The sequence below is a fragment of the Echeneis naucrates genome, chromosome 12, assembly GCF_900963305.1.
Source record: "Echeneis naucrates chromosome 12, fEcheNa1.1, whole genome shotgun sequence".
Taxonomy (NCBI): domain Eukaryota; kingdom Metazoa; phylum Chordata; class Actinopteri; order Carangiformes; family Echeneidae; genus Echeneis; species Echeneis naucrates.
The window spans coordinates 16,398,029-16,410,881 of NC_042522.1; the positions used below are offsets into that span (position 1 = coordinate 16,398,029).

Here is a 12,853-nt window from a genome sequence, read left to right on the forward strand (position 1 = left end):
AAGTGAAATATGTAGAAGAACCTATAATCATTACGAAATATCGCAATTAACTGTCATAATAAGCAAATGTTATTGGACAGGAATTTATGATGTAATAGACAATTTAAGTTTAAAATGTGCTTTGAAAATGAAAATGATTTTACTGTCATACGGCATTTACCCCCATTTTTTTCATGCAATTAATGCATCGTGAAATAAAATGTTATCCTGGCAAATGTATATTATGAAATAAAAAATATGTCTTAACGCTTAACATAAAAATAAGAAAGGCTTAAATTGTGATTCGTGATAATGATTTGTATTACTATGTTTTTTAATTTCATTTTACATACACACATACATAGATAGATAGAGGAACTATACAGCATTAAGTTTATGTTTGAAGTGAGAGATTTGTTTTTCAATGTTAATTAGACTGATGTTAAAATAGATCTATTAATCCACTCACTGATCTGAACTAAAACCCTGTAATCTAATGTATCCTATCAAATAACTGTCCCATAATAAAGCCCGTTGAGCTTTTACTCTGAAAACGGAATATCAAAACCGGAAGCAATCCTGTCTGATTATTCTAACGGATTAACGGACTGTTGTCATGTTGCCTTCAGTGAAACTCGTAAAACCACTTTTTCACAGTACAAAGTCGTAAAAGTTACCATTTTAAAAACCCAGCTGTGTTCATTTTAAAACAGGAAAGACTCAGCTGTGATAATAAAAACATCACAGTGACAAAAATCCCCCTCGCCTCTATGTCTTGTACTCTTGACCAACCGTCAGAAAACATCGTAGCTGCTTTCTCCTGATTTTTCCTTCTTTTTTTGTTGTTGTTTTTTTTTTTTTATCCTCTCAAGAGAGCGATGCTCTCTGATCTGCGACGCGATTGGCTTGTAAAAGTATTTCCCCCTCCTACCTATCATTCTATTGGCCCATAAAGGAATTCGACCTCTTTGTGTTCCACACCTGATTGGCTAACAGACGTGTCACTCATTTCCGTCACCTTTCGAAAGTACCGCCTCCGAGCAAAAAATCTGGTGTGCGGCTTTTCCCGACTGTGACACCGGAACGTCCTTCCTGCCGCCTCGGATGTGCGCTGTATGTACCCGTTTTTGTGGAGGTTATTTTAATAGATGTGTTGATGGTGTTACTCAAAGCTGGCACTTCTTTGGTGTCCGTTTAAAGCCCCGTTCCGGGTGACCTGGTTGATGCCGTGATGTGAAGGGGCATGTCGGGCTGAGCTAAGCTAACTGAAGGTGCCAGCTAACGTTAGCATTACTCGCCTGTTGGAGCTGCTACCTCTTTACTGGTGCTGATTTTGGTATTAACAGCATTTCTATAAATATTTCTATAAACATCTTCTGCTGCTGGAAAAATGAGTCATTCCATATGTAGGCCCATGTTTTATTGAATTTGAGAAAGTCTACCAGTCTTGTCACCCTGAAGCCAACCCTGCTGTTGATCGTGCAGCACAACTGGCTGCATATCACACATTGTAGATAGATAGTCAGCTGGCACGATGTCAAATTGGTCTGCTGCTTAACACAGTCTAAACCACAAACCCTTGCAAGTTGATTCAGTGTCTGGATCTAGCCATGGAAGCAGAAAAAACTTTTGTAATGCCCATTGTTGTCACAAGGACTTTGCAGTCCAATGCAGCTATGAATATAAGATGCTTGTGCTCTGAGAAAATTTCCCAAACCAATGTCTTATTTGGTGTAGGTTGATGAAACTGCAGTTAGCTGCCTGGACCAGTGTGGAGCGGAAGGTCAGGAGTGAATGACGACACAAGGTTCATCAGCAAGCTCTGAGCTGGCTGATCTCAGAGCAGACAGGAAAACTCATTGAGAGCATATGTGAGGGAGCGCAGGAGGACTGTGGGCTGAAGGCATTTGGATTTCTGAGATGTCAGTCAAGCAAGCAGGCGGGATGTCTGTTGCCCAGGCTTTGGCCATGACTGTGGCAGAGATACCAGTCTTTCTCTATTCCACATTTGGGCAGGTAAGCCACTTTGCAAACAGCCAAGGTTTGCATATTCAAACACAACAGTCCTTTTCACACTCATGAAATGGGAAATAAGTAACAATCAGTAACTTTGTGACTAAGATGACTGCCCATCTTTGCTTTTCCTCCTTCCAGTCCATATTTTCTCAGCTAAAGCTTACCCCAAGCTTGAAAAAGGTGCTCTTTGCCACAGCGCTGGGCAGTGTAGCTCTGGCTCTCACCGCTCATCAGCTCAAAAGGCGTGGGAGAAAAAGGAAACAGGCATCCCAAGGGAAGGAGGGCCAAAAGACCGTGGGAATACCTGAGGCTTTGATGAAGACAGGAAGACCCTCATCATTAAAGAGAGGTGTGTGCATTTTTGTTGAAGGTTATGAAAGGCTGACTTTTGCTTAGACATGTTCAAACGAGAATATTCCTATTTGTCTGTACAGGTCCATTCATTGGACGACAGATGATGAGCCCAAGCAGCAGGAGCAACGACACCCTGAGTGGAATTTCTTCCCTGGCTCCCAGTAAACACTCAAGTTCCTCTCACAGCCTGGCATCAGTAAGTTTCATACTCCACCTTTTCTTTATTCTTGGCTTGCTTGTTTACCTCTTCCCTTATTCCTCATTGTCTTTTTATTTTGTATTGAATGTGTCTTTTTTTTTTTCACAGATGAGGGTACCAAGCTCCCCAAATCAGTCTGCCAATCCCTCCACCCCCTGGGAAGCAGAGCCTGTGGTGGAAGAGTCGGGGGCAGTAGAGGATGCTAATGCAGAGAATCTGTATTTAATGGGTAGGCATTTTCAATTACTTTAAGTTTCAGTAAAATGCGACATACAAACTGTAATTGAAATAAGATGGATATTGGGGGTTTTTGTTTTTGTTTTTTTTTTTTTGTCTACTAAGCTATAATACAAAGGGTAGGTAGAGAAGCCCTACTTTTCCTTTGCTGTAAGTGCTTTTTAATTAGAAATAACTAATTATAGTACTACCCATAGCTACCCATAATTATAAACGAGCCTTTCCCAAAATGTGCAAAGGGAGTTTCAACCTGCTACTGCATTGCAGAACAATTGGATATAATCAGGTATTTGCTGGACCTTTGGACCCATAGTGCTGTTCTTGAACATTTGGATTATCCCGCATAAACTCTTTGAATTCCATCATTCTGGCAAATTGAATCTGTAAAGACTCAGGGTTTTTGATAAAGTCCTAATTGTACCAGGACTGACACCAGTGGCTGCAGGTCACTGCATGACCACTTTTGGCCCATTGTCTTGTCCTTCTGTGAACAAGTCTATATTTTTCCTTTTTTTCTGCCAGGAATGGAGCTGTTTGAGGAGGCTCTGAAAAAGTGGGAACAGGCCCTTAATCTTCGCCCTCACACCCACTCCACCTCCAGCAACAACAGCCTCGCTCTGCAGGGGGCAATGTCTGGAGACTATCCCATGGTAACCATAGCACAGCCATTACCAGCCCTCTATTTATACCCCTTTCCAAATAGTGTTCACTCTGGTATTTCATGGTGGAATTTCATTCATTTTCACTGAGATGTTATTGGTTTGGCCATAGGTAACAAGGTGCCACAACAATATAAGTGAAATAGGTTACGTTAATCCTGAAATCCTGAGTTTTTAATTGCATAACATTAGATCAACTTTGGGAGTCCTTAATTTTCTTTTTCTTCATTATAGACCGAAGCCCGTAATAAAGTGTTTGCTGAAAAGTTAGAGACATTGTTGCACAGGGCATATCACCTACAAGAAGATTTTGGCAGCAGCATCCCAACAGACAGTGTCCTAGCAGACTTTGGTAAGAGTTATGTGGATCTGTATTTGACCTTTTGTAAAAGAGGATAATAAGTTTACTTATGAAGGAGAAAATGGTGCTGAAGTCTGAGGAATGAGGAGCTCTGCACTGCGAGAATTTGGCAATGAAAGAGGATTGCATTTTAAATGTTGGCTTTACAGTGAGAACCTACATTTCATATCTCTTTGTGTTGTTCTTTTGTCAGAGAGTGAAGGGACTCTTATCCTGCCTCAAGTGGAGAGTTTCAGTAGACTGCGAGATGATGATGCGACTACTGTCACATCTGAGGACTCCTTCTTCTCGGCTGCAGAGGTGAGTTTCTCTTCTCTGCTCTCTGATGGGGAAACAAGATCAATTAGAGCAGGGACAGACTTCCTCTCGCCCCCCCACGTAATTTGAACACATTCAAGTGCACCTAGTAGGTCTAACTATTCTGTCTGCTGCATGTAATGTACCTGGACTGTGTATTGAGGTATATTGTGTTTTTTTTCCATGCAGCTGTTTGATGCTATGGCTGTCGAAGAAGTCTACCACCCACTTAAACCTGCAGCCCTTTATGAAGAAGCCTTGTCTTTGGTCCGGGAGAATAAAGTGACCTATAGGTCCCTGAGGTAACTGTTAAACTCAACATCCTCGCCTAAAGCTGTGATGACTACGTGTTATTCCAAAGAAATCATTCTTTGACACACACAAAAAGTTATCTTGATGAAATAGTTTGTTTTACATTCCTCAACCTAACTGTTTTGGTTCACCTTCACTGTTGTGCAACACCAAATGATAAACGGCATGTAAACATAGTGGAGCATTTAGCAAGTAAAATGCCAGATATCTGCCTTCAGCAAAACAGAGACAGAAGAAACAATCAGGCTTTGATTCACCAACATACCTGTGTTCTTCTGTGACGGTAGTGCATGTCAATAATAAGCAGTTTACTAATGTGTGGCCAAATCAACATTGAATTTCCTCTCCATCTGTCTCTCTCTTTTTTTTTTTTTTTAACCAGGACTGAATTACTTGAATGTTACGGTGATCAAGAATTTCTTGCCAAACTTCACTGTGTGAGACAAGCATTCCAGGTCTGTTTCAGCTCATATCGCATAGATCTTTTTCTCTGGATGAGAAAACCCCACCACCTTTATTATTTTGAGGCATTCAAACCAATTCCTAATCTATACTGCAGTTGGAGAACTTATAGGCCCCATTCAAACACTTTAAGGACCTGCCCTTCAAAACATTGCTGTGTTGCAAAGCCAGCTGAAATTTTCTTGCTCTTTTTCCAGAGTCCTCTGGCAGGAAAGCTGTCAATGTTTGCAAAGAAGAAAAAGCTTGTGCAGAGCAGGTTATGACAATAGAGATGATGCAATTAAAAAGTTTTTATTAGGTTAATCTCTGTCAATTTCAACAAGGCGTTGGTTCTGGTGTAAGATGGTTGTCCAATTTTGTGTGTGTGTGTGTCTGTGTCTTTTTCTTTTTGCTGGATTCATCATCTCAGTTTTCATACAGTGTAACAAACCAATAATAGAAAACTTGCGGCAAACTCCAACAAACTTGAGAAGAAATATGCCGCCTCTGTGCCGGTGCCAGAGGCAGCAAGTTAGGTTTCTTTGTTTCAGCAACATCCAGCCAAAAGCTATGAGGTTGCTCCATGATGGTTTTTATAGCACTATTTTTCATTGATCAGTCCCTCTTGGCTCCTCTTGAGAAAAATGAGTAATTTAAGTTCACAGTGGAGCTGAATGTGGTTTGGATGCCTCATCAGTACTATATTACACTTTAAAACAAGTCTGTGCTGTGATGAAACCTGATCTCCATTTTATAACTTTAGCAATTTGTTCAAGAAGTTGTGGTCACAAAATGATTGATTTCTTTTATTCTTCTCCTCCCCCCTTTTAGGTCCTTTTGTTAGATGAAACTCATCGAACATTTTTTATGGAGACTGGGAAGCAAATGATTACAGGGTTAATGGTAAAAGCAAACAAGGTAAAATAAACTATTCATTCCGATCCCCTGTAGTTTTCATGCGTAACTTGGATAAACAGGACAAGGTTTTGTTCATGGGGTAATACTGGCACAGCTCTAACTACTATATCCTGTGTTCTTCATTTTATTTTATTTTATTTTTTGTTTGCTGAAACACAGAGTCCCAAAGCCTTCCTAGAGAGCTATCAGGACATGCTGCTCTACACTCAGAGAGAGGAAACTTGGCCCATCACCAAGATGGAGCTGGAGGGCCGAGGGGTAAATAATGCTGTCCTACCTGTCGTGCCATCTAATCTATTTTATTTTTAAGCAAGTGTCGATGAAAGTAACCCAATGTAGGTGCAAGTGTAAGACTGTACATGGCTGAAAAATGTATTAGATCATACAGAATAATAGTGCTTCAGGATATTCACCGAACAACATTTAGCTTTACACATCTAACAGCATTGCTCTAAATGTATTGGTCTATTGGTTTATTTATAGTCATTCCAGCAGTTTGCATGAACCCGAGAAACCCTATGATTGCTCTGAATTACACTTTAATTTAAGTGCACCCCACAGTCTCAGTCTTAGTTGTAAAGCTCCTTTTTGAGGTCATGCAGTAGTTGAATGGGTAATCCATCTTTTAGGTTTAGGTTTAGTTCATTCTGTTTGCATCACTTTCATGTTTCACACAATGCCCTGTTGGGTTCTATGCTTCATCATCTCTGCAGGTTGTGTGTATGAACTTTTTCGACATAGTGTTGGACTTCATCCTGATGGATGCGTTCGAAGACCTGGAGAGCCCTCCCTCTTCCGTCGTGGCTGTGCTGAGGAATCGCTGGCTGTCTGACAGCTTTAAAGAGACAGTAAATCTTCACTCCTGCACGCACACACACAAAACAACACAAACAAAAGTGAGCTTTAACTTAAACAGTTTTGTGTTTCTCTGTCAGGCTCTGGCAACTGCTTGCTGGTCTGTGCTAAAAGCAAAAAGGCGTCTGCTCATGGTGAGTTTGAACCAGATATAAATACGTTTTCAAAGCACAGTCACACGTTCAGCTTTGGTGTTGACAGACCTTTTTCTACTGTTCGCAGGTCCCTGATGGTTTTATCTCCCACTTCTATTCCATATCAGAACATGTGAGCCCAGTTTTAGCTTTTGGATTTTTGGGACCCAGGCAGCACTTAAGTGAGGTGTGCACCATCTTTAAGGTGAGAACATGCAGTGTGTTGCAAAATTTAATAACTAGAGCAACACAGAAAATGTCTGGGGGGTGGGGGGGCAAGTGTTTATGGCAAGTCTCGCTCTTATCAATCTATATCAATCACCTCTGCTTTTTTGAGTGTGTTACATTTAATTCTGCTATTAATCCATTTATGGGATTATGGCCTATTTGTCATCTTCATGTGTTAAATCAGTAGATAACCAGCCCTTTAAGCTTAAAGTCAACATTGTATTTTATTTGTCTCTCCTCTGCAGCAACAAATTGTACAGTACCTTAAGGATATGTTTGACCACGACAAGGTCCGCTTCACTTCTGCTCAGTGCTTGGCTGAAGACATCTTGAAACTTTCCCATCGCCGGAGTGAGATTTTACTGGGATATCTGGGAATTGATAGCCTTCAAGAGCTCAATGGTGCCCTGCCCGATGACACTTCAAGGCCCAACTTGGATGACTAGCATCCCTAAGGGCTCCACCTGAGTTTGTACAGGCCAAATGCAGTGGGCTGACCCACAGGGAAGAGAAAGGAGTCTCAACTCAACACCTATTCATTCAGACTGGATAAAATCGTGCTCCTGTGATACACTGTGAACCAGAATTAATCATTCAGTCATCTGTGTTCGTCAAACACGACTACCATAAGAGGATATATTTTCACTAGGTCAACAGTACCACTGCTACTGAACGAAGGAGGATCATGTGATTCTACCTCTCCCTTGTTATCAGCTGCTGTGTTGTTTTTGGATGATGTCCAGCGTAGTCATGTAATCACAGATGTGTAAGGACCTGTCTCTGCCTCATTGGGTGATAAAGATACTCCTCGTCGAAACAACACCTGGCAGAAGTGCTCCCAACCAACGAAGACCGGACCTTCTACTTCACATGGAGCCAGTGTCTTGGGAGAACCTGGTCCCGCATTGTAACCTTCCCTTCATCTGACTGGTGAATCAGATGGGGATATAATAGTCATCATTATTATGTGAAAAGAAATGTGTCTGTGATCTTTTCTGTTTCATCTTAAAAGGGGCAAGGATATTCGTCAAAGACGTGGGAGTTCTTGACAACCTTGGCCGGCTAAAGATTTGGGCTGCATGATGGCGGATGTAATAAGTTTCTGATGATACTTAAATCCTTTATAATAATAAAAAAAAAGAAATATTTATTCCAGTTTGTTTTAATCAAGCAGGCTAAGATGTCATGACATATCAGACAGTTTGTGTTAAATGCAAAAAGACATCATGGAGAAGTAGTGTAGGTGCTAACATGTTAATCCTATAGATATTTGATTGTCCCTGAGCTGTAGTCTGACTTCTGTCATTGTCTTTTCGGCTGGAGTGGACAAAGTAGTGATCCAGTCAAGGTGCAAAGGATGATGTCACAGCAATTCCTCACATTTTATCTGGCAATTCATTGATTGGTGATTATCAATTTTTAAATGGCACAGAGAAAAAAAAAACTGCAAATAACACAAATGATAAAGATTATTACCAGTTATGCAGTGTAAGGAAAACCAAATCACTTGAGAGATGAACATGAAATTAGTATTGGATGATGCATTTTTATTTATTTATTTTTTTTAATGCTTACAGTTAATCAGTTTATTAATGTCATGATTCACTTGACCTGCTTTCAAATGTGAGCGCCTAAATTGTTCAACTAGCTAATTTTTATTCTCCAAACATAAGAAAAAAACAATAGTGAGATTCTTGTACAAGTTGTATGACCATATAAATCTGTATCTCAGAGTACAGTTGTTTTTGAACTCATTTTAGTTATTTATTATAAGTGAAGTAAGACATGAAGTGAGTGCATTCGAAAAGAATTTTCTTATTTTTCACAGCCCATTTGTCATAGAAGGAAAAGCACAAGTGTTTAAGTCTGAGTCCAAGTCAGTCATGTCAGCATTGGTGGAAAGTTTCCAAGTTTATTTAAGTTGTGTAGTCTGACGTAATGGAATTTTTGTTTTTCATTTTATTCCACTTAGTACTTCACTCTTCTACTGACATAACTACTTGTTAGTCCTCACGTATACGTGGCAGCTTTATTTACTTCCTATTCCTTTATATTCCCTATCATAATCCCTTATGATGAAACCTGTTAATCCTTCATCATTGTCATTATCATTTTCATCAACTTAAGTTTCATCTCGATTTTTTTTTTTTCTTTGTAACAGTGCTGTTTATTTTCAGTGCAGTTTCAATTTCCTAAAAAATTAATTTTGTCTTATTTACCAATCTGCCTCGTTCTGTCTCACTGCAAACACATGTTGAAAGAAATGCAATAGTCGAACTGTGACATGTATTTTTTCACCTGCATTAAGAGAATATTTTTTAAAATGTAAAATCAGTTTTTGAATGCAAGCCATTCACTTGTAAAGAACTATTTACATTGTGGCATTTAATCTTGTGTTAAAGTAAAGGATCTGAGTAGTTTTTCCACCGCTGCAGGACAGTCAATCTCTCATTAAGCTCTCATTTTATCATTAAGAATCAGAGTCAGAAATCCTGTTTGAATTCCCGGGGGGGAAATGTGGTCATTCTCACCTGTGCTTTTCCGACTGTGTCAGAATGTCTTCTGTGAAAAAGGGCAATGTGAACAGGTGTAACAAAGTGCACACATTGAATACAATTTTAACACCTTAATAGGAAAAAAAAAAAAAAAAAGACATTGTAATTTGCTTTACAATGTTACTTGCCCTCCTCGCTGCCCATTTTAAAATTGACACGGCCTTTCAGTAAAACAGTGCCATCTACTGTAGTAGTCTTCGCAAAGATGATGTTTTTATTTCTAATTCCATGAAGGCATTGTACAGTCTGACTGTAACCTCTGCAAGTGCACCGATGATAACCTCCTGAGTACTCTTTGTTTTCCTGTGAGCTGGCTGGAGCACTGAGACACTAAAGGGGTACTAAGATGCCAAGTTAAAAAGAGTCTTCTTCAGCAATCTTTAAAGGGAAAACTCCACTAGATGCAGGATGTAATGTATTGTTTAAGAATCTGTCAAAAGTGTAATTAATAAAATATGAAGGAAACTTTGCTAAGTATTTATAGTAGACGCACAGGTTGTGTGTTTGTGGTTGCCTGCTAAAATGATTTCTGATCAGTCTGTGATTTGTAGTTCTTGAGCAATTGTTAATCCTGCAAAATAAGAGGCGTCAGTTCTTCGTCATTCATAATCATTTATGTGTGTTTATGGTCTTGATGATCCAAATCCTGCTCTTGTTGCAACACGCCTCTGACAATCAGAGCTCAGAAATGTGTTTTTGGCTTGTTTGCTGTGATGTAATACCTGTGTTGAGTGTCTGCGTTGTTATTATTTTTATTTCTGTCAACCATGGACCAGAGCATCCAAATGTAAATAGTCTTTAAAGAAAATTACTGACAGTTGTGCAGCTTTTTGTTTTTAAGCATTTTGCACTTTACAACAAAAGCAGACAGATACAAGAATGTCCCACAGCTCTTTCTCAGTTTTAGAGTTTGACAATACAAACTATGATTATTGCATCATAGAACAGATATATTATTGATAACATAGAACATACACTGTTTAGCAAAGAAATTCTATTTCCCAGAAAACTATATTATTGAAATTGTTTATTCTGGTTACTGTCTTAACTTTGTTTTTGTCTGAATGTTCTCCAATTTTAAGTTAACTGTGTGTGGTCCAATCCCTGATGAACTGCTTTAAACACTTGTTTTAATCCTGTTATTGTATCCGCATTGTGTGTCATGAAGGTAAATACAATTATGCAAAAATGCTAATATTTAGATATGTAGTCTTGTGTTAAAGGAATGGTCTGATTTTTCCATGCTACAAGAGTAGATGATCAGAGATTTATTCCTCCAGCAGCCTTTGCATGTTAACAGTGTAGGTCTTTTGAAACATTTAGAACCAGGCTCAGCCCAATTTACTGTTAGTTAGGTTAAAAAAAAAAACCTTTGGAAATGAACTGAAGAAAACATTTACGATCTTAGAGTTATTTGACAGTGAAAATGCAGGCATGGACTCTCCTCTGTAGCAAACATCCAATGAGATAGAGTTTTACAAGGGTTTCAGATGGCCAAAATATGAAAAGTGATTTTTGGTTGATTCTTCTTTTTGAAAGTCACTGCTTACAAGTGTCCTATTCATGCCTTTTGTCTTTTCTATTGTTAAACTACAATGCCAGCACAAACTGTAAACTAATTTTGATCCTCCACATTAAATGTTATTTTTTGTTATTAAACACTGTGTTTATTACACATATTTCCCATCAGACAATGCTTTGTAGAATTTTTTCTATTAGGAAAGTCAAAGTGTTTTTGTCATTGCCATGTCCTGTCATTAAACTTTAATACATTTTAGCCAAAGTGACTAACAATACTGACTGAGTAATACTTTAACAGAGCACAGTCTGTTCTGCGGACTGGCCATTTTTTGTTTATATTTAGAAAGCTTTTACAGTGACAGCAGATGAATGAAAGACTGAAAAATCAATTATCCTGAGTTGGCAGAAACGGTGAATGGTGTTACTGGAGTTTTGTTTAATATGGAGAATTCATTGACTAAAGATCCCAGTTCCCTCGGCCCACACAGCTGAAACTGTAGTCCGGGACGCTCCAACCGAACGATGCGCCTTCAACTGGCGCAGGCGCAGTTGATCAGGAGGACTGGATGGCGCTGTTGGTGGATGATGGTTGGTGTTGCAGGAGCTGTTTGGGGGCGTGGCTTAGCACACACTCATGAACACCACTGGGAATGGCTTTTGCAGTTTTATGCGTTTCTGTATTCAGTTCTTCGGGAATCGAACCCAGTCTCCTTGCTACCGAGCCCCTAAAGTCCCAAAAGTAGGTTTTTTTTTTTTTTATCTTGTGTGCACAAGTTCTTATCTTGAGGGAATAAGTTATTTTATGCGTACAAGATAATCATCTTGAGGGAACAAAATATTACCTTTTGGGACTTTGGGGGTTCCTTACCTCGCTATTAAACACATACGCTATTCACTGCTTCGTGACTCCGCCTTGAAACATTGAAGATGTTGACTCTGTGTCTAAGTTTGATATTGGAACCTGTCAAAGCAATAAAAAAGTGTCCATGCAACTTTTTTAATTACTTGCATTGTTGCAGTGTTACACAATGTTCAGGTGGTGTTCCCCTGCGGTGTAAGGTGTGTCTATTTTATTATGTATTATGTATTAAGTCTAACAGTCCTACCTTTCATGAAGCTTATAAAAAGCTGTTTTAGAGCTATGGCCCTAGACTGTTGTTGGTTTTACGGTTATTTGAATGTCTTCATTATTCTAGAAGGATGGTTTTGTTAATTAGACCAATTCTCTGACATTTGTGTGGATAAATAACTGATGTCTGCCGCTTTTTGTCATAGAAGGAACAGATTTATCAGTTCAAAGTTTTGATTTGAGGACATGGTAGCTAAGGGTAAAGCGTTTTGTGTTATCTGTGGTGGGCTGCCCATGTAGACTTGTTTCCTTGCTTTGTTTTTGTTTGTTTGTTTTATTTTTTTCTGCAATAAACATAATAAAATCCCCTTTAAATGCATAATCTGATTTTCGAGGCATTACTCAGACACCAAAGCGTTTGAAGTGATTTATAGCAGCTATAAATTCACGAAGCGATTAAAATCCTCCACTTTATTTAATCAAATTATTGTATTTTATTTATTTATTAATTTTTGAATGGACAGTCTTTAATTTGGAGTGGTTTGATGTTTTTGTTTGTCCCCCCCCCCCTTTCATTCAATAATTCTCCTCTATGGGCAGAAGAGCTCCTCTCCGGTGTGCCGCCGGGATTGGCCGGCTCTCCGGCTGCCGGGGCCCGTTTGAACGCGGAGCTCCGTCCCTCATTGGTCGGACACGTGTCTGGGGCGTTCCGCTGGGG

The 12,853-nt window shown here is 39.3% G+C and overlaps 1 protein-coding gene across 1 annotated transcript; it reads left to right on the plus strand.

Annotated features, from left to right (window-relative positions):
• The first annotated feature begins 1,023 nt into the window (after positions 1-1,023).
• Positions 1,024-9,696, plus strand: miga2 (mitoguardin 2). The gene is made up of 16 exons (XM_029515202.1): positions 1,024-1,092; positions 1,717-1,995; positions 2,134-2,344; positions 2,430-2,545; positions 2,657-2,777; positions 3,308-3,435; positions 3,679-3,796; positions 3,999-4,105; positions 4,292-4,404; positions 4,797-4,869; positions 5,687-5,773; positions 5,933-6,031; positions 6,487-6,621; positions 6,709-6,762; positions 6,851-6,967; positions 7,236-9,696. Exons 2-16 carry the CDS (start codon positions 1,900-1,902, stop codon positions 7,434-7,436), a joined length of 1,776 nt encoding a protein of 591 aa, XP_029371062.1. The 5' UTR covers positions 1,024-1,092; positions 1,717-1,899; the 3' UTR covers positions 7,437-9,696.
• The last annotated feature ends 3,157 nt before the right edge of the window (positions 9,697-12,853 follow it).